Source organism: Emys orbicularis, chromosome 1 (genome assembly GCF_028017835.1).
Source record: "Emys orbicularis isolate rEmyOrb1 chromosome 1, rEmyOrb1.hap1, whole genome shotgun sequence".
NCBI classification, from domain to species: domain Eukaryota; kingdom Metazoa; phylum Chordata; order Testudines; family Emydidae; genus Emys; species Emys orbicularis.
In genome coordinates, this window is record NC_088683.1 from 46,152,508 (window position 1) to 46,177,519 (window position 25,012).

Sequence of the window (25,012 nt, forward strand, 5' to 3'; positions counted from 1 at the left end):
ACAAAGTCGAACGTGTGTGTCCACACTAAGGACAGTAATTCGACTTTGTGAGTCCACACTAACGGGGCAAGCGTCAACATTGGAAGCGGTGCACTGTGGGCAGCTATCCCACAGTTCCCGCAGTCCCCGCTGCCCATTGGAATTCTGGGTCGAGCCGCCATTGCCTTCTGGGTAAAAAAATGTGTCGAGGGTGGTTTTGGGTAACTGTCGTCATCCAACCGTCACTCCCGCCCTCCCTCCCTGAAAGCGCCGGCGGGAAATCAGTTCGCGCACTTTTCTGGTCAGTGACAGCGCGGACGCCACAGCACTGCGAGCATGGATCCCGCTGCGACCATCGCTGCAGTTGTGGCCGTTGTCAACGCATCGCAGCTCATCATCGACCTTTCACTGAGGCAGATAGAGAGAAATCAGGCGAGGAGGCTACGGCACCGGGGTGAGGACCTGAACTCCGAGAGTAGCACACGCCTGTCTGAAACCATGACACCCAGTGCCGAGGACATCACGGTGGTAATGGGTCTTGTGGATACTGTGGAACGGCGATTCTGGGCCCGTGAAACAAGCACGGACTGGTGGGACCGCATAGTGCTTCAGGTCTGGGATGAATCCCAGTGGCTGCGAAACTTTCGCATGCGGAAGGGGACTTTCCTCGAACTTTGTGAGTTGCTGTCCCCTGCCCTGAAGCGCAAGGACACCCGGATGCGAGCAGCCCTGACTGTCCAGAAGCGAGTGGCCATAGCCCTCTGGAAGCTTGCAACGCCAGACAGCTACCGGTCAGTCGCGAACCAGTTTGGCGTGGGCAAATCTACCGTTGGGGTTGTTGTCATGCAAGTAGCCAAGGCAATCGTGAAGGTACTGCTGTCAAAGGTAGTGACCCTGGGAAACGCGCAGGCCATCATAGATGGCTTCGCCGCGATGGGATTCCCAAACTGCGGTGGGGCTATAGATGGGACTCACATCCCTATCCTGGGACCGGACCACCAGGCCAGCCAGTACATCAACCGAAAGGGCTACTTTTCAATGGTGCTGCAAGCACTGGTGGACCATAAGGGACGTTTTACTAACATCAACGTTGGATGGCCGGGCAAGGTTCATGACGCTCGCGTGTTCAGGAACTCTGGTCTGTTTAGACGGCTGCAGGAAGGTATTTACTTCCCGGACCACAAAATAACTCTTGGGGATGTGGAGATGCCTACAGTGATCCTCGGGGACCCAGCATACCCGCTAATGCCCTGGCTCATGAAGCCCTATACTGGCGCCCTGGACACAGAAAAAGAACTGTTCAACTACCGGCTCAGCAAGTGCAGAATGGTGGTGGAGTGTGCTTTTGGCCGTCTCAAGGGGAGATGGAGAAGCTTACTGACTCGCTGTGATCTCAGCGAAACCAATATCCCCATTGTTATTGCAGCTTGCTGTGTGCTCCACAATCTCTGTGAGAGCAAGGGGGAGACCTTTATGGCGGGGTGGGAGGTTGAGGCAAATCGCCTGGCTGCTGATTACTCCCAGCCAGACAGCCGGGAGATTAGAAGAGCCCAGCGGGATGCACTGTGCATCCGGGAGGCTTTGAAAGACAGTTTCCAGACTGAGCAGGGTCACCAGTGAATTTTAAGTTTGTGGACTCAGAACCTGAACTTGCCACCGTTTCTTTACCCAGTTACCGTTGACTATCCTCTCCAGTTACATACCCCCTTCACCCCCTTCCCAAAAAATAAAATCTGTTCTGTTTTGTTAATGAACACCGTTGTCTTTATTACTGTTTTCGCGGGAATGTTTTAAACCTGGGACGCAGACTGTGGCGGGGTGCGGGTTTAGTGTTGTGATGCAAATGATGCTTCTAAACTCCAGGAATGACGGGTTCCGCAGTGGTGGACTGGTTGTTTCAACAGAGCCTGCCAGCCCTCCTGGGCGGGACAGCGTGTATGTGTCGGCTATGTGACTGTCTGGCAGGGGGAGGAGGGTTACAGCTCCCCTGCTGCGGGGCTCTGTGATGCATTAGATCTGTAACTGCCCTCCCCCGCCACAAAGTCACAGAGCAACCCCCCCCCCCCCCCGAACATGAAAACCACCTCCCAGATTGAACAGGGTCACTAGTCACTGCACTGGGTATGTGTCCTGATCCTGGACCTGACCCCGCCTCTGTACCCTGGTAAAGGTGACTGTCCTGTCCAATTACCATGCCCCTTCCCCTCGTTCAGACAGACTCTCCTCCAAAATAAAATCATGGAAACAGTAATTAACAGAAACGAATATTTTATTATGAACCAGACATGAAACGTGGGGGTTGAAACTTGCACGGGGGCTTCTGTGAGGTGTGTAGGAAAGGACTTTTAAAATTTTGGGGAATGAGAGCCTTCTAGTGCTAGAGCAGTCTGCAGGGGTTGACTGAAAGTTTTAACGGCCCTTGCCGTCCCTCCTTCTTTGTACTTTGGGTGAGGGGGGGGTGGGACTTGGTGGCGGGGGAGGGCGGTTAGAGATAGACTGCAGCGGGGCTCTGTCCTCCTGCCTCCGGTCTTGCAGAACATCCACAAGGCGCCGGAGCGTGTCCGTTTGCTCCCTCAGAAGTCCAAGCAGCTTTTCAGTAGCCTGCTGGTCCTCCTGACGCCACCTCTCCTCCCGTTCCATGACTGCTCGGTGCATTTGGGACAAGTTCTCCCTCCACTGTGTCTGCTGGGCTGCCTGGGCTCGGGAGCAGCTCATTAGTTCTGAGAACATGTCCTCCCGCGTCGTCTTCTTCCTCCTCCTAATCTGCGCTAGCCTCTGGGAGTGTGCTGACAGGCTGGGTTGGGAGACAGTCGCAGATGTGTCTGTGTGAATGGGAAAAATGGAGTGAATTCCTGAGACAGATAAATGAAGTTGTGTACAAAGAACCTAGTCTTTCTCTGTGAACAAGACCATGCACTGCACCTCTCACATGCGCACTCAGGACAAGGTCGAATTTTCGGCCCTCGCCTTCAGTGCCTGGGGTCCTGCAGTGGTCTTGCAGTTATCTGAGAAGCGTGGCAGGACACCTGAACTTCTGTAGCGTGCAATCATGGTAAGCCGTAGACTTCTGGCTGCTTAAAACTGTACTAGTAGCACTGGCCTCCTTTCACATTGAAAGCAATGCCAGTCTCTGCTGCCAGCAATCAGGACAGCATGAACTATGCCCCTGTCCCACCCCCTCGCGGCTGTTCCAGGGAAAGATCCCTGTATGCTGCCCCTCTCCCTCCACCGCATGGCTGTAAAGCAGTCCCAATACTAACATTCCCCTCCCTAATTCAAAGCAGGGCATAATGAGCGACATCACCCTGCTGAGGATCTCGGAGTCCCAGAGGGAAAGGATGTTTCGAGAAAGCCTTCAGAAACCAGGGCCGTTTGCCGCTATGCTCTGCAGGGCAATGATACCAGAGTATCTGATGGTGTCGTGGCGCGGTAACATGTCCTACCACGGAGGGCCCAATAAGATCGCCCTACCCAGGAACCTGATGAACAGGCTGGAAATGTACCTTCATGAGACCTACGAGGAGTTCTCCTATGAGGATTTTGCCTCCATCCCCGGCCATATTGACCGGATTTTCGCGTAGGTGCACTGGGACTAAAGAGTGGAGCGTCTTGGGCAGCATAATCATGACTTACCGGACATTGTAAAAAAAATTTTAAATACTTGGGACTAAATTGTGAAGAGCCTAAGGCAGAGAAATCATGAAAAACCCTTTGTTACTATTGTAAATATTCCAGGTTTTTTGCAGAGAATTGTTTACATATTTAAGCACTTTAAGAAACAGCCATTGTTAATATTATAAATATTTCAGTTCTTGTAAAAATAAATGTTTAGATATTTAAAGCACTTACTGCTTGATCCTTCCCCTGATTCTGTCTCCGGGGTAAGGGATGGGGACGGTTGGTAGGGGATCTCGGTAAGGGTGATGAAGAGATCCTGGCTGTCAGGGAAATCAGCGGTGCCAGCGCTGTCGACTGCCTCGTCCTCCTCATCTCCTTCTTCATCTTCCCCGTCCGCTAACATGTCCGACGAGGAACCTGCCGCGGACAATATCCCATCCTCAGAGTCCACGGTCAGTGGTGGGGTAGTGGTGGCGGCCGCACCTAGGATGGAATGCAGTGCCTCGTAGAAACGGGATGTGTGGGGATGGGATCCGGAGCGTCCGTTTGCCTCTTTGGTTTTTTGGTAGCCTTGTCTCAGCTCCTTGATTTTCACGCGGCACTGCGTTGCATCCCGGCTGTATCCTCTCTCTGCCATGGCTTTGGAGATCTTCTCGTAGATCTTTGCATTCCGTCTTTTGGAGCGCAGCTCTGAAAGCACGGACTCATCGCCCCACACAGCGATGAGATCCAAGACTTCCCGATCAGTCCATGCTGGGGCCCTCCTTCTATTAGATTGCACGGCCATCTCTGCTGGAGAGCTCTGCATCGTTGCCAGTGCTGCTGAGCTCGCCACGCTGTCCAAACAGGGAATGAGATTCAAACTGCCCAGACAGGAAAAGGAATTCAAATTTTCCCGGGGCTTTTCCTGTGTGGCTGATCAGAGCATCCGAGCTCGGACTGCTGTCCAGAGCGTCAACAGAGTGGTGCACTGTGGGATAGCTCCCGGAGCTATTACCTTCGATTTCCATCCACACCTAGCCTAATTCGATATGGCCATTTCGAATTTAGCGCTACTCCTCTCGTTTTGGAGGAGTACAGAAGTCGAATTTAAGAGAGCTCTATGTCGAACTAAATAGCTTCGTGGTGTGGACGGGTGCAGGGTTAATTCGATGTAACGGCGCTAAATTCGACATAAAAGCCTAGTGTAGACCAGGCCAAAGAATACCTGGTCAAAAGGGGTCACAGAACCAGCAAATACAATTTCTGCAATTCCAGCTGGGTTACTAATCAGAGTTCTTTTGAGACCTGCTTGCAGGACAAGTGTGTGGGGGCGGGAGGGCAGACAGAATTGATGAAGGCCTGGTGGGAGCAAGAATTGATGTGAAGGAGGGAGTCAGGCAGATGTGATGTCACTTTCATTTCTGTAGAAAGTGAATGGCCCCTCCACATACCTTTTTCAGATCACTTTAAGCACTGAAGATACATGCTGTGAAAGCACAAGTTTCAGCACCTCAGTCTACAGTATCCAAGAAAACAAAGACTTCTTAGACAATCACATTTTGAAATCATTGCCACTAATGCCACAAAGGGAAGGATTGCTGATGGGAGAACCGGAGAGAGTAGAAACTGAAGAACTGGACTGGCAATTTGTGACCAAGAGGGAAAAGAGAGCCAGGAGGCATTCAACCTGGCTAGAAGTATCAAATTATCAGATACTGAGCAAGTCAACTACCAGGGGGCACCAGTCTCTGGGGAAACAGAACAGAAAGCCATGGGCAACATACCTGATGGACATCTTTGTGGTATGAAGCAAGCAGCTACCAAGACAGGTTCTTCAACCTTCCTAGAAAGGCCAACAATTGTCATCAGCAACTTCACATTAAGAAACATGGACAGAGAATTCAGCAACTGGCACAAGAACAACAGTCTCTCTGGATGGATTGGATTATGAAAGTATCTGGCCGGTTTCCACAGGTGATGATACACATTGGAACCAATGACTCAGCATCACCTAGACCTACAGAGAGAATAGAAGACTTCAGAGATTTTGAAAGGGAACTGAAGAAGAGGAAATTCCAAGTGATCCTCTCTGAGATCCTTCTGGTCCCATAAGCAGGAGAAGGGAGAAAATACTGTAAATGAACCCTTAGCTGTGCCACTGGTGTGAAGTTGAAGATTTTGGTTTTGTGGAACATTGGGTTTCATCCAGGTGGGAGTTGGGGATGTACAAATGGGAGGCCTGCATCTCACAGGTATAGGGGTAAACTTCTCAGTGAAGACTAAGTGGAGCAGCCAAGAGGGAGTCTAACAATGCAGGGGAGAGTGCATGTCACAAACAAATTGAACTGATCTGACAATGAATGTGAAGAGAAGAAATGATTCATGTACTTATATACCAATACTAGAAGTCTGGGTAACAAGCAAGAGAAATTGGAGATTCTTATTGATTAGAAGAAACTTAATATAATTGACGTTACTAAAACCTAGTGTGACAATTTGCATGATTGGAATATTAAAAACACTGGTTATAACCTGTTCAGGAAGGATAGAGCCAGGTAGAAGAGGTCAAGGGTGGAACTCTACATTGAAAACACCATTATCTGTTTTAGAGTTGTGGATAATTCAGAACCATAGGATCTTGAATTCACGTGAATCGATGTGCTAACTAACAAAGCCCAGGAGGGAGTACTGGTTGGGAGCATCTGTTACAGACCACCAAATCAAATGAGAGAATAGGATGAACTACCTGAGAAGAAAGAAAATTTGTTTTGTTATTGGGGATTTCAGTTTGGGAGACATTTACTGTAGGTCTCATGCAACCAGCAGTAAAACATCATTAGAGTTTCTAAAAATTATAGATGATTTTCTAACACAGGAGGTATTGCACTCAACACAATGAAATTTCTATTTTGGACCTCATTGTGATGAAAAAGGTGAATTAATCACTGTACCAGTGATTGTGAACTGATTCATGGGCAAACAGAGGATAGTGCCGACCAGTAGTATACATACTTGGTCCTTAAAAAGGACAGTCTGGGCTGTGGTGTGGGTGGCCTAGCGTTGGGCATGGGCCAAGGAATCAGGGCAGAAAGCCAGGAGATAAGGGTCAAGTGACCAATTGGAGGGCTGGACCAAGAGAGAGGTGTCAGGAGGCAGGCAGAGTCAGGGTATCAGGAGGTCAGGATCAGGTGACAGTACCAGAGGGCAGGAACCGGAAGGCAGCTACCAAGAGTCAGGCTAGGTCAGGATCAGAATGCAGGAACAGGTAAACCCCAGTGTTGCTGTCCATGACAGGGTGGAGCCCAGTTATTTAGATAGCTTCCTGTTTCCTCTTCTGGCTGAAATAGGGCTGTGGCCCCAGAAGGAGTCTTGGAGCTCTCCCAGTCAGAGAATACGGGCGAGGCTTGTGTCCCAGTTGGGCTTCCTGGGCCATGGTCCAGCTCCTGTCTGTGAGCTGCCAGGTGGAGGATTGGAATGTAATGACTTCCATGAGGCCCACAAATTCAGGCTCAAGGCCAGCCGGGCCTGACAGACACACACATTGGTGGTGTGGTAAATAATGATGCATGCAGGGCAGTCATACAGAGCAATCTGGATTGCTTGGTAAGCTGGGTGTGTTCAAACAAAATGTGTTTTTATACAGCCAAATGCCATGTTATACATCTAGGAACAAAGAATGCAGGCCATACATCCAAAATGGAAAACAGTGGTAGGGGTGTAATAGTGGGAAGAAACTGAGTTCCCAGTGCAATACTTGGATGTATAAATGGGGGAATAGTGAGTAGGATTAGGGAAGTGATTTTTACCTCTGTATATTACATTGATGAAACCAATAGTAGAATCCTGTGTCCTGTTCTGATGTCCACATTTTTAAAGGATGTTGAAAAATTGGAGAGATGGCAGAATAGAGCCACAAAAATTATTTGAAGGCTGGAGAAAATGCCTTTCAGTGGGAGACTTAAAGAACTTAATCTACTTAGCTTATCGAAAAGAAGTTTTAGTAGTGACTTGTTTACATTGGAAAAGTGCCTTCATAGGAAGAAAATACCAGGTTCTAAATGGCTCTTTAATTTAGCAGAGAAAGACATAACAAGCACTAATGACTGGAAGCTGACACTAGACAAATTCGAATTAGAAATTAGGCACAATTTTTTAACAGTGAGGGTGATTAACCACTCAGAGACACAGCTAAGGGAATTGGCGCGGTCTCCATATATTGATATCTTCAAATCAAAACTCGATGCCTTTCAGGAAGATATGCTTTAACTAAATACAAGTTATGCTTTAGTGAAATAGAAGTAAGATCTTGGGCTCAATACAGGGGTAACTGGGTGAAATTTAAAAACCTGTGATATACAGGAAGTCACACTAGATGATCTAATGGTCCCTTCTGGCCTTAAACTCTCTGAATCTATGAAGTAGTCATCTTTTCATTTCAAAACCTTGAGATTAGTCAGTTTACTTAGCTCAGTTAGCAATGTCGGATTGTTTTCTTGATACCATATGTGACTCACTGATAATACATACTTGAGATGTCATCCATTACTTCCAAGCTTTTCTTTTTTTCTTCGGTGAGAAAGTGAAGTAGAAAACAGATGATTGATGACTTTTGCTGTTTGTTTACTAAAAGATGTCAACAGGTATACTTACTGACTTGCAGGAGCTTGTTTCCTGCAGTGTGTTGTTAATCTGAGCAGTGTAAATGTATCTTCACAAACACCTTTACCATTTGAGAGGAGAAGAAACATAATGAAGACTGACAGAACAGATTTCCATTTTTTTGTGTGGTGATTTTTGTGTTTGGTTGCTTTACAATGGTTATAAATATTCACAAACAAAGAGCAGAATATTTTTCCAATATTCCTGACGTATTGGAGCTTCCAAATAACAGCTGATTGTACAAATAAGGCCCATATCAAAAATGAAGAGGTGTGTTCCCTTTGCTTGGGGGAAAAACCTTTAAAATTTGGCTTATTGGTTTTCTAATGCAGTGGTTTTCAGCCTTTCCAGACGACTGTACCCCTTTCAGGAGTCTGATTTGTCTTGCATATCCCAAGTTTCACCTCACTTAAAAGCTACTTGCTTACAAAATCAGACATAAACATACAAAAGTGTCACAGCACACTTAGTGAAAAATTGCTTTCTTATTTTTACCATATCATTATCAAATAAATCAATTGGAATATACCGTATATACTCGATCATAAGCCAGTTTGTTTTTAAGGCGACCCCCCCAAGATGGATAAGTAAAAATGGAAAATTTTTATAACCCGTTCATAAGCCGACCCTATAATTCCAGGGGTCAGCAAACTTTGGCTCCCAGGCCATCAGGATAAACCGCCGGGGGGCCAACATGGTTTGTTTACCTCGAGCATCCGCAGGCACGGAGGTAAACCTAAGTAAACGAAGTGTCCCGGCATGCCAGCTGCTTCCCTGACGGGCCAGGACAGCAACTGGTGGGAAAAATTTTTGAGGGGGAGAAGCTGGGTGTCGGGAGTAACCCCTGTGACCACCCCCCACATGACCCCACCCCTAGCCCGAGACACCCCCCCCACACACACTCTGCCCTTCCCACCTTAGCTGGGGAGGGCCGGGGAGGATGTCTCTGGCCTGGCTGGAGCTGCTCCGGCAGGCTGGGCAGCGCAGCCGCAGCATGTTCCAGCGGGCTGGGCCGGGTGGCACGGCCGCAGCGTGCTCCGGCACCCAGGCGGCACGGCCACAGCCTGCTCCGGCGGGCGGGGCCAAGTGGCGTGGCCACAGCCTGCCAGCCCCGGAGCTGCAGCTGCTTCGGAGGCTGGGGGGAGAGCAGCGTGGCCAGAAGCAGAGAGACTCTGGCCCCGCCTCTTCCCTTCTGGCTCTGCTGGCTGTGCTGCCTCTCCTTGTTCCCTCTGTTGGGGGGAGGGGCTGTGTTCCACCTCCCCCTCTCTATACCCATTCATAAGCCTTTCATAAAACCATATACAAGATGTGGAGTGTAATCCTGGCCCTATAGAAGACAGTGGCAAAACTTATATTACTGCAACATGGCCAGGATCTCACCCATCGTCACTGCCCCAGGGACTTTACAATCTATGACAATTATTGTGTTATGTTAGGGCAGAATCAAACTGGTCTGTACGCTTGTTATTAAGAATTATTGTTATAAAAGGTCTGTGTGCAGAATGAATGTTAAGGCTGTGACAATTGTTCGTGTATCCTTACTTAGTAATTTCCATTCTTTTAAATATTTAGTACCATACAGGAGCATTAACTTTACAGGTCATTAAGGACATATTATTTATGTTAGACCTAACACAGTAAGTTGTAACAATCATGTTATTTTCCAGGAATGAGGGTACCAACAGAAAAGATTGTGAGCATAATGACATACAGGTCTTGTTATTTTTTATTACTATTATTTTATATGTGTATTCAGTTTAGATCAAGTAGCTTTTCATTCTTTGTAAATCATTAGTGGTCAGGTGAAGTAATCAGTAGGAGATCAGGAATGGAAGTCAATTGTATAAGTATTTGTACCTGTCTTTACTATAAGGGAGAAGAATTATTATGATAACATGTTAGAAACCGTGCATTTCATCTGCATTCTGTTTCCATATTTGGACATATATGTCATTTTATATGTTTGTTTCTACGTACAGACTTAGCTCTAGTGTGCTGCAAGGATTATTTTTGGGTTCTGTAAACCCAGTTTAAATCAGTGGTATATTTTTATACTAGAGAAGGTTAAATTAATGTATGAGTGAATAGAGTAAAATTATTTTTGCTCCAGTAATGCTAAGCTGTCCACTAAGCAGTACTTCTCAGAAGTTGTTCCAGATCCTTGTAATCAATGCAGCACTTCAGATTATTACTCCATAAACTCATTTGTTTCTTTTTGGGCCATATTGTCCTATTTCGTAGAGAAAGAGGTAGAAGGCAGCAAGTTCTATGTAAGACTCAGCAGTTTATTGAATAACATTTCCTCTGAATCATCATGTTGAAAGAGGTGGGGCAGGCAGGCCGGGTTTGAACTTCTATGGGCACATCCCCATGAAACCTGCAGATGTCACAAGATTAGTCTAGATCTTGGGGCATACACTGAGACCAGAAAGGCCAGGGGGTCCTAACTGGACGTGCTCACCTTGTGACATTAAAAGGAAATTTGGTGGGAGGCAATCTACCCTCTCAACAAGAGAAAGTTGATGGAACCAACTGTATATGACTCAGATTACAGTGCTGTCCTTGGGGCCCATTCAATTCCTACCAGGTAACTCTGGCCTCATTAACACTGCAAGATGGCCTTGGGTATCTGGCCCATCTGTTGAACTAGATAGGGTTTCCTTGCAAAAGCTAGGTTAGTGACAAAGAAATTCAGGGACCATCATGTTTAGAGTGTGACTTAGTATTGTTTCACATGGGGGTGGAGTAGAATTCTATTTAAAAAGACTGTTGACTGGGTGGAGCCCTCTATCTGGTTGCTTGTGTTCCTGTCCGGTGAGGAATAGAAGGGTTTGTTTGATGGTTGTAGATGCCTCTATTTATCATTAACTATTGCCTAATATTTCTGTTTCCCTATATGCCATTTCAATTTTCTTGACTGGACAACAGTGTTAAGTTACTCATGTTTGCCCCCTATGGTGTACAATTGACGTATGTAGTGGGATGTTAATGGCTCTGGTTCACAGCTCTTAGCTTTGGAGTGATGGCTCCTTTGAGTTCTAAGGAGTACTTCTTGCAGCAGTGTCTGTTCCAGTGGGTAGTCCTTGCCAAGAATCAGGATGATAGTGATAGACATGGGAATGGTTCATAGATTAATAGATGTTAAGGCCAGAAGAGAGCATTGTGATCACCGAGTCTGATCTCCTGCATAACACAGGCCATAGGACTTCTTGCCTCATGAACTTTGCACATAGTCAGGAATCCTGGCAGCCAGGTAATTATTAGCCCTACAGATAATTCTTGACTGACTGTTTGGATGGGGAGCACACCCCTGAGATGGCCCATTTTTCATGAAGTCAGGGTCCTGATTGGGTGTAGTAGTCTGTACCCCATGGAGGACCCAAAATATGTCTTATTTCAAGCTGTCAGTCACTGTGCCCCAATAGGATTTAGATCATGGGGACAGGCCTCAGTGTTGAAATCCCAGCAGACATTAGCAGTGGGGAATGTAGTCTGTTTAAACTGCAATTAATTAGTAGTTGTTGCAAAAACATATTCGCCTGTTTTGTAAGTTGTGCATGGATAGTACTTTTTTTACAGTGAACCATAAATACATGGTTACTGCACACTGCAGCACACTCATGGAGAATTGGGCCAAAATTGTATCTTGCGTCAAGATAGTGTATTTCAATCTTCCACTTTGTTCAGTATTAAGAGGCTTAGATTGGAGATGAAGTACAATAAATTAACAGTTAATGTTGCCTGAGTATTTCCATTCTATGGGTCTTTTTCCACTGCTTTTAACTTTATCAGACTTTAACCTTTGAGGCAGAAAAATGGCAGCCTTTTTTAAGTTTGAGGACTGTAGGGGAAAATATCACTTTCCCTTGTTAAAATGGTTGTAAAGAGCTCTAGTGTCCTTGTGTTTGGGGGTAGACACATGAAATTTGGCAGGGGCATATGCCTTTCCATTGTCTGAAGAGATGTTTTGATTTGGCAGAGTTGTAAGTGTTTAAAAAATACTTTGTGTACACAAGCTAGTTTTTTTTTATATATATATAGACAACAAAGCCTTGTTGGTTGGTTGGTGGAGGGTTTTTTTCTTATCAGTCTACCATTGTTCTGTAGCAATGTACATACATAAGAAAGAAACTTAGATAGCGTTTTCCGTCTGTGAAGATATATATGAAATTTCACTCATGATGTCTGAACATGCGTATGGAATGAGGCAGGGCTCTAAAATGCTTGTGGAGTTCTCATCTTGTGTTACCTCCTTCAGAAAACTTCCAAAAACCCACCTGCTCTGTGACCTATTCTATTTATAATGCATTGCTTTATATTTGAATCGTATTGTACTGCGTTGTTTCCATCCCACATCTTTAAGGTTGTTAGCCCTTAAGGGCAAGGACTTAGTTAACTGTCTCAGTGCAATTAATACACTAAAAAATAATTTCTTATTCCTGGTGAAGATAGTGATATAGTCTGGTCAATATGTTTATTCTTATTGTATTAACTTTTTCTTCAAATTGATTGTTAATTGTTCCTGTCTGCCTAGATTTAGCCTGATGGATATTATATTTGAAACTAAACTGAGTTTAATTGCACCTTTAAAGATTTAGTAATATTTATTCCACCTTTACGTTCTTTGCTGGGGTTTTTTTTAAATTCCATTCTGCAAAGTAACTTATCCTAGTTTCATGTGTATTTTTTTTTCATTTATACTTGTTTTCTTTCATGTGTAGTTTTTATTGGGTACCTTGCAATCCTATTATAGCATCTTTTATTTCATAGGGCTAGTTTTCACTGCAGTGCAGAAAAGAACCTTCTGCTTCAAAGAATGTTATTGAGGGGTGGAAGCGGTGGTAGTGGAATCAGTTAATTACATTATGTCGTTTTTTGTACTTTTCCAATTTTTAGATCAACTAAAATTTAGGCTCTTATTCAGATAAAATATGCCTGGAATTTAAACTGCAGCAAAAAGCATGAATCTTGCTAATGCCAGTAATGACTCATCTGGTGAGAATGGCATTGTATTGACAATACAATAAGAAAAAAAGTCTCTTGTGTCTGCTGTCTTTGTATATCTGACCTTGGTGAGAATTAGAATTTTCTTGTTGCAGAAGTTGAGCATCTAATGTGTTGCTGCACCTCTTTATTCTCATGTATTAAATCAGAATATGTTCGTAGTGGCCAGTGATTTCTTTGTGGATGCTATATTTTCTGTAATCCATTGATGTGGCCATACAGTTGCATTCATTTACATTAAAAGAATGTCCCTAAAATGTTGAATTGCTTGTGTATCAGAAAAGTATTTCAGTGCAGTATTCCAGCTCCCTGCCAGTACCATTCTCTGCTGTAAAATAGTTTATTTTTCTGTATTTCTAGCTAAAATAATTTTGACTTACATATTTTTAATTTTATATATATATGTGTGTGTGTGTGTGTGTATATAGAGACCTTGAATCAAGCAACTCCTGCTAGAAAGCTGGAAGAGGTTCTTCACCTTGCAGAGCTCTGCATCGAAGTATTGCAGCAGAATGAAGAGCATCATGCAGAGGTGAGGATATCTGCATTCACTATAGGATAATGGTTCATACCTATTTTGTTTCTCCATGATGTGAAGGAATTCTGTCAAGAAACATTCTAACTTTGGGTTCTGACATATGTTTAAGGCAGTTCACATTTACAGAGAAAATGAGTGTTTTGAAGCTTAAGAATAGTGAAGTGAAATAAAACTTTACCTGAATTCCCGTGAATGAGCTCCAGGTTTGGAAATTTCAGATTAAAGAGCATTACATCAATAACAGGCGATTAAATGGTATTGAAAACATTCAGCCTTATACAGTTGTCCCTTCCAACTTTTTATCCCCACAGAAAGGAATATAACTTTTAACACTAGGTTTCATTGTGTCTTGTGCCAATTAATTTTAACTTTAAAAATGATGACTGGTGAAATAAATATTCACATTGGTATTATGATTGTTTTGTGGGACTGATTCAACAACTATTTCTATTCTATTTATCTTGTCTTTTTTAAAATGTCATTTTAAAATGGAAGAGGTAAATTTAATCAACTTCATATTTCTTACCCTCTCAAGTCTTTTTGTTCCTTGATTCATAAAACTACAATGGACTCTACAAGCATTATAGTACCTTTTATCTCTAGGTATTACACAAAAAGAACAAATAGACCAAATACATATACATTTATATTATTAACATTAATACGATCATCTAGTTGTCTAAGATACAGTTTCTAGGATGTTCTATAAAAAATCCTAGAATTATTTTCTGGAAAAGCATACAAAGAGGTAAACCAAGATTTTTATATATATATATATATAATATATATATATATATATAGTTACATATATAGTTACATATAGTTACATAGTTATAAATATGATCATTCAAAACATCTGCTTTTAGCTCACACTGTGGAATCTAGTTTTTAGCTTACATCTGTCAAGTGTGAACTTGTTATGGATATTTTATTTTATACTGAAGAAACAGCTGCTTCAATAATATGAAATTAATTCCCAGGAGATTTTATTTTACACTAGTATTACCACTGTGTTACACTGTAAATGATTACTTAATAAAATGTTTATATTTTTCTTTGTCTTTTGAGGATGTGTTAGAATATTAGACTTTAAAAAACAAAGGAATCTGATAAAATACCAATATGCAATACATTTTACTATTTAAGAATTGTGTTTCTTAGTAATTAAATGTAATAATAAATAATGCCTTTATATTAATTTTGCAAAAAGATATATTCTATTCTTTTATCTGCCCAAATGAAAATCAGTCCTGCAAGAATACTGAATCTGTCAAGTTCAAAACCCAAACTACTATTTTTGCATCACTTCTTCCTTCTTGGTTTCCAAAAATAAATGTGCATTTCTAATGAAAGTTATAAAATAAACAGAAATGAAATATTAAAAGGTAAATGGAACAAAGAATACAAAAATTGTAAATATGCATCCCTCGTCCCTGTTCAAAATATAAATACATCACACTGAGCTCAGGTCATAAAAGTACAGAAATTATGATGGTGCAGTTAATTAAATGGATTAGTAGCCTCTAAAATAGTGACATCAAACTCCTTGTTTTAATAGTGTAACTTTTTTTTCTATTCCACAACACTCCAAATTTACGGATTCCCACAGGCACGAGAGGTATGTGGTTCCTCACAAACAAGGCATTATTGTTTTTCACCATTTGTAGCATGGAGCTGTTAATGTGTCTTGAACGTGTGTCATAAATTGTTCTGATCATTTCTGATTTTGTATTGCCACATTTGTGTCTCTTTCTAGAATCTAAGAACTTCAGTCTTTCTTTAATCAGGTCAGATGTTTTTGTTCTCTTAGGATGTATATGACCAATCACTAATTGCATTCAGCTTGTTTTCATATTGTTCATTTTGATGGAACAACATCTTAGCCCTGGTATATGTTTTCCCATTCTTCTCACTTGCTCCCAGACACTTTTGGATAATTCTTGAGAGGGTCCAGAGAATTTGTTTGGTTCACAGTGTCATTTGCAAAGGGGTTTAAAATGGGAATAGAATGGGCTGGCTTGCTAGAATTTTTTTTTGGGGGTGGGGGTGGGGAGGGAACTATATGTTCTGAAAAGATTTTTGTTTGCCTGTCCCAAAGGGACACCTGCCAATGCCGATACACTTTAAAAAAAACTTTCACTCTACTTGTTTTTATTGTGGTAGGTTATTTTCTTGGGCTAGGAGGTTGTTTCCTTAATGAGCTCTCATTTAAGCTCAATTTGTCAGTCTGAGACTTCTTCCCATTACAGGAAAAGGAATCTATTTTAAATCCTTGCCAAAAAATTTGTAACAGGTTCTGTACTGTTCACTTTATTACCAGTCAGTATCCTTAAGGCCTGATATAGCAGTGTGCTGAGCACCTCCATTCCTGTTAACTTCTCTAGGAGCAGCAGGTGCTTTCAGGGAGCACCAGTACCTCTCAGAAACCTTTCTCCAGGCCATCTTCTCTCTCATCATGTTGCAATCATTCCTTTTATTAAAAAAAAAAAAAAAAAAACCATGTTAGGCTGTCATCAGGAAGTCCAGGATACAAGTAAACATTTATGACCACATTTTCAAAAGTGGAATCTAATATTGGGCTCTTCAGTTCTAGACCTGAATTTCTAGAATTTTAGACCTCTAGGGCCTGATTTTGAAAAGTGTTTGAGCACGTGTTGTTGCCATTGACTTCAGTTGGAGTTGTGGGTGCTCAGCCCCTCAGGTGATCAGGCCCTAAGTGTGTCCGATGTTGGCACTTCAGAAATGGAGGTGTTCAGGATTAGAGGTCACACTTGAAATGGGGGCTGTAATATAACTCTTTTTATTCAAGGTGACTGTATGTTTCTCAGCATTAGATGTTTGCAGTGACACTGAACAAAACAGTTGCAGCAGTGTTAGCTTGATACTAGTATGAACTTTAAAACCTGCTCTTTCACAGGCTCAGAATATTACTCGGCCTTCATCTTTACCGCCAGTATCTCCATTTACCATATTTCTCACTTTGATATAACATCCAACTACTGTACAATGCTTGTCATTCTTTTCCTTCTCCACCAAGCACAGATGTAAATGCAGGAAAAAGATGCATGATGTGAATGTGGTAGAGTCCCTAATTTTGCCTGAACACAGCAACTTTTGAATGAATTTCCTCCCCAACCTCCATTCTTCTGAGCTAAGATCACCTAATGCATGAACCTTACACTCAAGAAAGCAGTATTTTCCAAAACACTGTTAAATTAGTGGAAAGAGATGTTATAAACTAGAATTATTGAACCTCCAGATATCTACCCATAACACTTATTAAATGGGAATTTATTCATCTTGAATGGTCTATCACTTCAGGACAAAATAAGGATAAAAATGAAGATTTTGCATCTATCAAAAATACAGATTTCAGTGGATATTATTATTAGCTATTAGTTAAAGTTTAAATCAAATTTCTTCTGATAAATGAATGAGGACAAAATGCTTTTAAATATGTATTTGTTTAGAGAACATTTGACAATAAATTGGGCTGATTTCTTATATTAGAACTGAATTAAAGCAAAATTAGTGTGTGTTGTAATTTTCCAAAGATTATCTTTAGACTTTCAGTTCCTCTGTTTCTCTCTCTCTCTCTCCCCACTCCACACCCACCCCTGGTTGGCAAAAACAGTTAGTCAATGGAATGATATTTGGTTATTTAAAGGTTAATAGACAATTTGTTTGCTATTTTCCCCCTCTTGTTGGCAGTAAATTAGTGCTGCCTTTCCAACAAAATAATTTCTGGTTTGATTTTTTTCCCCATGTTGACAAATGTGGTATATTTTTTAATACATGCCTGTATAAGAATGCATTTACATTTATCACACATGGACTGTACATCACCCATGCATGATAAAAGACATAAAGTGACATATCCAAATATATTTGACCATAGCTACCATACAGTAGCTATTCTTTTTGTGACTTGTGTTTACTAATTTTTTTGTTGTTGTTACATTATAGGCTTTTGCTTGGTGGCCAGATTTATTAGCTGAACACGCAGAGAAATTTTGGTCTCTCTTTTCTGTTGATATGGATTCAGCACTGGAGGCACAACCTCAAGATTCCTGGGATACTTTCCCGCTTTTCCAACTGCTAAATAACTTCCTAAGAAATGACAGTAAGGTCTTACGGTTTTTTCTTTTTGTTTACATATGATTTTTTTTCTTTCAGTCTCCGCACACTCCAGAATTCTATTGTATTTTAATTTCCAGAGCAAGACAAAAGTTATAGTGCCCCTCTTTGCTATAAATATTTCTCTGCTGAGTTCCTCTGAAATTAAGCTATTACTCTGTCTCTCTTTGTCCCACCAGATTCTTTACTGTATACCATACTTGAACCATATAGTAGTGCATAAATTGCTTACCTCTAAAGCAACACTGTAAACACAGCATAGCGTATTTTAATATTATTTTTAATACTAAGGCATTATATTAAAATAGGTCTGTATCAATAAGTGTACCCTCATACTAAGTTTTCGTTCCCATCACTGCTTTAACACCATATTTATAAATGTATTGTAAACCTAGTATTAATTGGAGTTAAGCATGTACATCAAACTGAAAGAGATTTTTAATTTACACCATTTGTATTTGCCCAAAACTTAAGACATTTTGGTTATGAAATGCAATGCTCTTGCTTTTATTTGTCTTGGGTGCACTGGTTTTGCTTTTATAATAGCTACATCTAATATGCAGACACTAAACTTGATTGTGATTTTACATGTGGAAATATATAGAGAATATCAATGAAACTTTAGAAAATGAAGTAGGTTAAATTAAAAAGCATAAATTGTACTTTATTTTAGCTGCAGATTATTTTTCAAACATTTTAAGACAACATTCAGAAAATAATAGATTTGCTGTTTTTAAATAGAAAGATAAAATGCGCTGTTTTCCTTAATTATTAAGGGAAGGCAAAATGCTATTTTTATTCCATGTCTCAGTTTATTCCAAGCTTTAAATTTTTTCTTGTATTTACAGGATTCATATGCTCAACAAACTAGTTTTTAAAATTATTTTTATGCTATTTTTGTTATCAAGCATATAAAAAGCAGTATCAGAATGTCCTTTCTGTATTAAAGCTGCATGATTTAGGGCAGGAGTCGGCAACCTTTCAGAAGTGGTGTGCTGAGTCTTCATTTATTCACTCTAATTTAAGGTTTTGCATGCCAGTAATACATTTTAACGTTTTTAGAAGGTCTCTTTCTATAAGTCTATAATATGTAACTAAACTATTGCTGTATGTAAAGTAAATAAGATTTTAAAAATGTTTAAGAAGCTTCATTTAAAATTAAATTAAAATGCAGAGCCCCCTGGACCAGTGGCCAGGACCCGGGCAGTGTGAGTGCCACTGAAAATCAGCTCGGGTGCCGCCTTTGGCACGCGTGCCATAGGTTGCCTACCCCTGATTTAGGGGATTGGAAATGGGATACTGGGACATCCATCATGAGATCAGAGGTGCTGTGACAACCCACATTGCTTATAACAGAGCATTGTTACCATCAGCTTCTGAGTGGCCTGAGTGAAATAAGTAGGTGATCTCAGTGCTACCATAGGGGCATCCATATCACAAAAAGAAGCATTGCAATTGGTGCTAGTCCCCTGGATGGCAGACTCCTAGGGATGCAAAAGGCTGAATAGACATAGAGCCTTAACTACCTTCTTATCCTAAAAGCTAGTCATTCTCGTTAGAGTTGAGAACTATTGGTACTGCAATGTAGGAACCTATATTGCCTGTTCAGTATATGTTCTGTGGATAAGCAGAGGACTTTAGAGTCCAGTGTTCTCAGTCTCTTTTCATGAGTACTTAACAGTGTTTTCATTAATTGGCATTAATACATTAAATGCTACACTCCTGTTGTGTAGTTGTCTTTTTTACATGGGTTCCTTAGTGAGAGAATGTCTATTTTGTTACTGTTTTCTTTATTTTTGGTTGTGTTTTTGTGGAAGGTTCTGGAGATTGCTCCCTTTGAAGTTCTCTAGGATAGGTACAGTGTAGACATCAGCAACAAAGACTTCCTAACTCTGCCATGTAAACGTGCTTCAACCTTGACTTCGAAGGAACACTTGAAGTGGTGTAAGAGTAGTTTCCTCCTTGTGCCCATTTGATCCTTGGTGCCTGTGTTGAGACTGCCAACAAGGATTACAATCATAGTGCTGGATTTTGTGCTGTGTAATTTTGTTAGGGTCGGATTGTTTGAATTTTATTCAGCCAGTGGTATCTATAAACTTGGTATTGGGTTCCATTACAGCAATAGTTAAGTTTCCGGAACCAATGGAAATGAAGCTTATTGCAGGATGATATTCTTGTCCTTCAGGCAGGATTTGTGACACCAGAGTTACAGCTAACCCTCTTATTACACAACGTGGACTGCCTTGCCTGCTGATTTCCAGAATAACACAAGCAATACAAACAAACTCTAGCTCCACGCTTACATAAGAAAAGACTGTTGGAAGGCTACTGCTTGCTTTTTCTTCTCTGAAGAGATTAAATGGATAATTACTTTAAATGATTACTAAGGAAACAGTCTCAGGAAAGACATATTATTAAAACTGGAGGAAATTTTGTTTTCATAACGAAGTAATTATCAGCAGGGTTGTAAAATGTAACTGAAAGAAAAAGTAGCAGCTACTGCAAGAAATAAATGCCACACCTGTATACTATTTTCTACAATTCTCCTAATGGCAAAAGATATAGTAAGTGACCATTTCTGACAAGTGAAAGCCATCTGGAAAACTTGTCTTTTTTTTTTTTTTTTCTTCCACTGCTATTGAAAAGCAACCCTTGGAACTAGTCACCTTTTAATCGGTGGATATGCTAGCAAGTGGCAAATGACCATTCTCCCAGGAACAGATTGCCAAGTGAAACATACCATGATTCTTATTCTTTAATTAACAGCCCTTTCACATTGCTAGTACATTAAAGCTATCAGAAAGAACACCCCATGCTTCTAAATCAATGTCACAGGGTCTCCCTAAACGAATAATAAATGTTCTAGCTTTCTACTAAGTGAAAACCTATTCCCGAAGACTTTCACCTTCCTAAAGATAGGCTCATAAAAATCTTAAAAAGAGAGAAACTGGAATGTGGTCTCATGAGGATAAAAAGGCTAGTGTTAATAATTAACAGAGAAAGTGAAGTGGAGTCAAATTAGCCATAATAGAGCCCAGAGTGACTGGCAAAGTCACCTCTCATTATCGAAAAACTCATTAGGAAATGAAGAGGTAGAAATCCCACTGGGTTATTCTCTCTCTGAGGCTGTATCAGAGATTATTTTTCAAATTTCTTTCAAATGAAGAACTGTTAGGTCACCATATTGCATATTAGGTTAATCTTCAACCTTTGAAATTTGAAGGGCTGACACCTGCGTGTTATTCTATCTCAAGAGCCTTAAATGAGCTCTAAATCTGAGATGCAGGAATCAGTTTTCATATACAGCTGACATGTGCCAACAGTATAGAAATATCTAACTAACAATTATAGCCTTTAAGCAGATCTTCATGCAAGATTATTTTTTATAAACATGACACTAAAATATAGTGCCAGAAAGACTGCAGGATAATGAATGTATAGTGTTTATAAATATACTGTGTCTTACCCTACGAACTTTATACATTTTTTGAGTTTCTTCTATAGAACACAAGGTGATACACAAATTCAAGCAAAATGCATCAAAGCACAGCTGCCATTATCTTTGCAAAAAAGCAGAAAAGAGAAAAATTCCTTGTTATAGTTCTGCACAGAATAAAGAGAAGCAAATCAAGTTTTCTCTTTTTGTATTGCTTCTTGATAAGAATAAGTAGCAGATATTTGTTGGTCTACCCTTGGTATGCACATGCAGAGTTCAATCCTCAGCTGCGTCCAGTAAGCATTAGGTACCGCTGAAGACTGCATATGCAAAGAGGCTGTTTGAGCCCCAAATCCAAGGGCCAAATCTACACCAGCACCCATGTAGTTTAGAGCAGCCACAGGCTGGTTTTTAAACTACTCCAGCTGGTTATGGACCTGAGGTTCTGATATGCTAGTGAGAACTAGCCAAAGCACAGTGATTCTCCAGTCTGCCCCTTCCTTCTAGGCCCCTAAGCCATGGAGTGAAAGAGATGGCCAGTTATTCAGAACCCGGGCTGGCCAGCTTTCCTGGCTCTTTCTACTGCCAAAGTGCAAAGCCCAGGATCTGTCCCACAGTCTTAGTACCGTTGTTTTGAAAGCCTTCTTTGCAGTTCTTGCTTTCTGTCTGGAATGGCCTTTCTGCACCTGCCCATCTAATTTTAGATCTCAACCAAAATCCTATATTTTTGTCTCTTTATAGCTTAATTTCTCCCTCTCTCTATTGTATTTTTAAGTATTTACCTCTGTAAATTATTTTAGGATATGATTTGTATGAAAGAAGGTATCTAAAATAAAGTTGCACTGTGCTATTGTATATATGTCTTCAGTTTAACTGAGAGATTGTATAGCATAAAGATACAGGAGAAGACTCATTATAAGAACATTATGCAATAAAATGTTCTGAAAATATAGGTAGATAGCTTATAAATGTGTCCAGAAAATCATGTTGGAAACTCATTAAGAAATATCAATTTCCTTATAATTAACCTCATATAGTGTGTGCTGTGGAGACATCACAGAATTATCTTTTATTCTACAGCATGCCATATTAACACAGGAAAGAAAACTGAGAAAAAATCATTAACAGTTGTAACATTTTAATGTACTGGACAAAATGCTTCTCAGACTCCCAACACCCCCCCCCCTTCCCGTCTTTCCACCTCATTATTATTATTATGTAGTTCAAACAGGTTTGAATTTCCTAGAACAGTCAGCATATATGAACATTCAGTATAAAAGGCAGAGCATGTTACAACTCCATTTGTGAAACTTGGGAAATTTGTTCTCCATTCATGGGTAATCTTTATTTGGATATTTTTTAAGCTTGAACTAAAACGATATTTTCAAAAATGAAGAGTGGAAAAATGTACTGTCTTCCCATTATACAAAAATGTTTAAATTTTTTGAACAACACTGTATAATAGATGGTTAAAATTACCATTTGGCACGAGGATAATAGACATTTGGCAGATGTTCTTTTTAGTGATCTGGTAAATTGGCTGTGAATAGTCAAAGTGTAAAGATTTGAACAATATATTTTGCACATCTGCACTGGATTTTGTCACAAAATCTCTTAATGATCTGCTGGGATTCTGTTGGTTCTGCACATGTGAACATAGCTTCGGAAAGTCTGTCAGCTCTGCTGTGTCTTTTTGTATAATTAGAGAAAGTGTACAGGGAAGGAGGCAGAGTGCAAATGAGCCTTGTATCCATCTTTACAATAGGTAAGAGCGCATATGAGAGGGGGTTGGATTCCCAAGGAGGTCTGGTTCTTTTCATACAATACATTTGGGATATATATGGAAGGGGGCAGGACTGGAAAGATGTCCATTCAATGCAACTCCTGCTTTTGCATATTTGACTGTACAGAGCATTCTGTGGTTGTCTGGCAGATAGTTACATATTGTGGGATTTTCTTTTTAAAACATGACAAATTCCATTTTTTGAAAAAATAATAAAGATACAGTTCATAATAAAATTAGGATTTCCTGTGCAGCCTGAGCTCTGCTTATAGTCTTTCATAACATGTTTAATACTATATTTTCTGCCCGACCACTGCCGGACTTCAGGTATTTTCTCAGCTCTTACCCATTGTTTTATATTTAATGCTAACAACTGTAGAAAAGAAAGTAGTACTGTTCCTTCAAATTTATTAGTCATAATAATAATAATGCCTAGTATAAATGTAGCACTTTTCATCCCTAGAGCTCAAAGCACCTTATAAAAGAGTATAATTATCATCATTTTATAGATGGAGAAACTGAGACACAGAGCAATGAGGTGACATGCTCAAGGTCACCTATCAGGGTAGAGACTGAACTGGTAATAGAACCTACATCTTCCATCTTATTTATCTATTTATTTTTGCATGGTCTGTGTAAACTGTAGTTTGAAACTATACATTTAGTGCATCCTTATTAAGCTTCTTCTACCTGCCTGCCCTTATTCCAGTCATGGGCATATACTGTGGGACCATATTTGGGTTTTTTTTTGTTCCCTTTTGATGTATGTCTACATGTCACTAGTCAATATGTGACCATACGGTGCAGAACTATGTTTAAGGTTTCATTGTCATCAGGCATCTCTCTATAGCAACATCATCTTTTTTTTCAGGATTTGAGGATTTTTAGAGGGATTGAGGCTCTGTCTCTCTTGTACCTTATTTCCTATAGTGTCTGTCTTATTTTTTCACCTGTCGAAACAATGACTCAGGTTAGAAGGGAGAAGGGGTTAACATAGTGTGCAGTTCATTTTCTTCTGCTACTTATTATATAGGTTGTCCACTTTTGTGCTTAGTACCTCAAAAAAGCCATGAATAGATCTCTCTTGATTTCAGATGACATCAGGGCTATCATCTGCTAGCACAGGTTGCTACCTCCACATCATGTGCAAGCGTGAAGAGAGGTTATATTTGGTTTATTTGGGAAGGGGGTTGGGCATTTTGGAAGAATGTAAAAATTGTATCTGATCTTTGTTACTTTCCTTCCCAAGAAATCTTCTCTGATCCGAGGTCCCATTTAATCCTAGCTGCATCTATCTCTCCTTTCTGGCATCACTCAATGTATTGTTGCCTGGCATTGTTGCTGCGTTACTTGCTGACACAGACACTCTCCCAGATTAGTGGAAACTAGGAAAGCTCTGCAGTTAACTCATGTGTTCTCTATGCAAGTAAGTGTTCCCCATAAAGTATTGCTCAATTAAAACATCTGTAAATCTGCTCTGAGTAAACCTTACAACCCCAGTGGGCAATCTGACCGCAGCCAACTTAAAAAAGGCCACACACTGAGGGCTTGCTTCCTGATGTATGTTGTCATAATAGCTGTTGGTTAAAGGAATAATGCTAGAACATTCTTATTATACCGTATGGAGGGACAAGAAAAGCTCTCACCCATGCCTCAGGCTACATGTCCTTAAAAAAAAGTGCATTGACAATGCACAACTGTCTGTTGTGTGATTGTGAGTGGAATGTACACTGGCATATGGGCATCTGTAAGAAAGGAAGCATAGATTTACATAGAAAATGTTATTGATGTGAACATGCTAGTATAGTTGAGTTTGTATCAGCATTTCTACTGCAAGCCCGTGTTTCATGAGGGGCTGTCATTCATCACAAAATAC

General features: G+C 40.9%; 1 protein-coding gene across 14 annotated transcripts in view; it reads left to right on the forward strand.

Annotated features, from left to right (window-relative positions):
* The window catches only part of CADPS2 (calcium dependent secretion activator 2), a 581,803-nt gene that overhangs the window by 462,012 nt on the left and 94,779 nt on the right, over positions 1-25,012 (forward strand). For 8 of the 14 annotated variants that reach the window (XM_065397473.1, XM_065397474.1, XM_065397479.1 and 5 more), the window contains 3 exons: positions 13,671-13,774; positions 15,390-15,398; positions 17,747-17,903. In XM_065397473.1, the coding sequence (XP_065253545.1) occupies positions 13,671-13,774; positions 15,390-15,398; positions 17,747-17,903 (270 nt within the window). The remainder of the gene's footprint in view (positions 1-13,670; positions 13,775-15,389; positions 15,399-17,746; positions 17,904-25,012) is intronic. The other 6 variants (XM_065397476.1, XM_065397481.1, XM_065397485.1 and 3 more) reach the window with 1 other exon arrangement.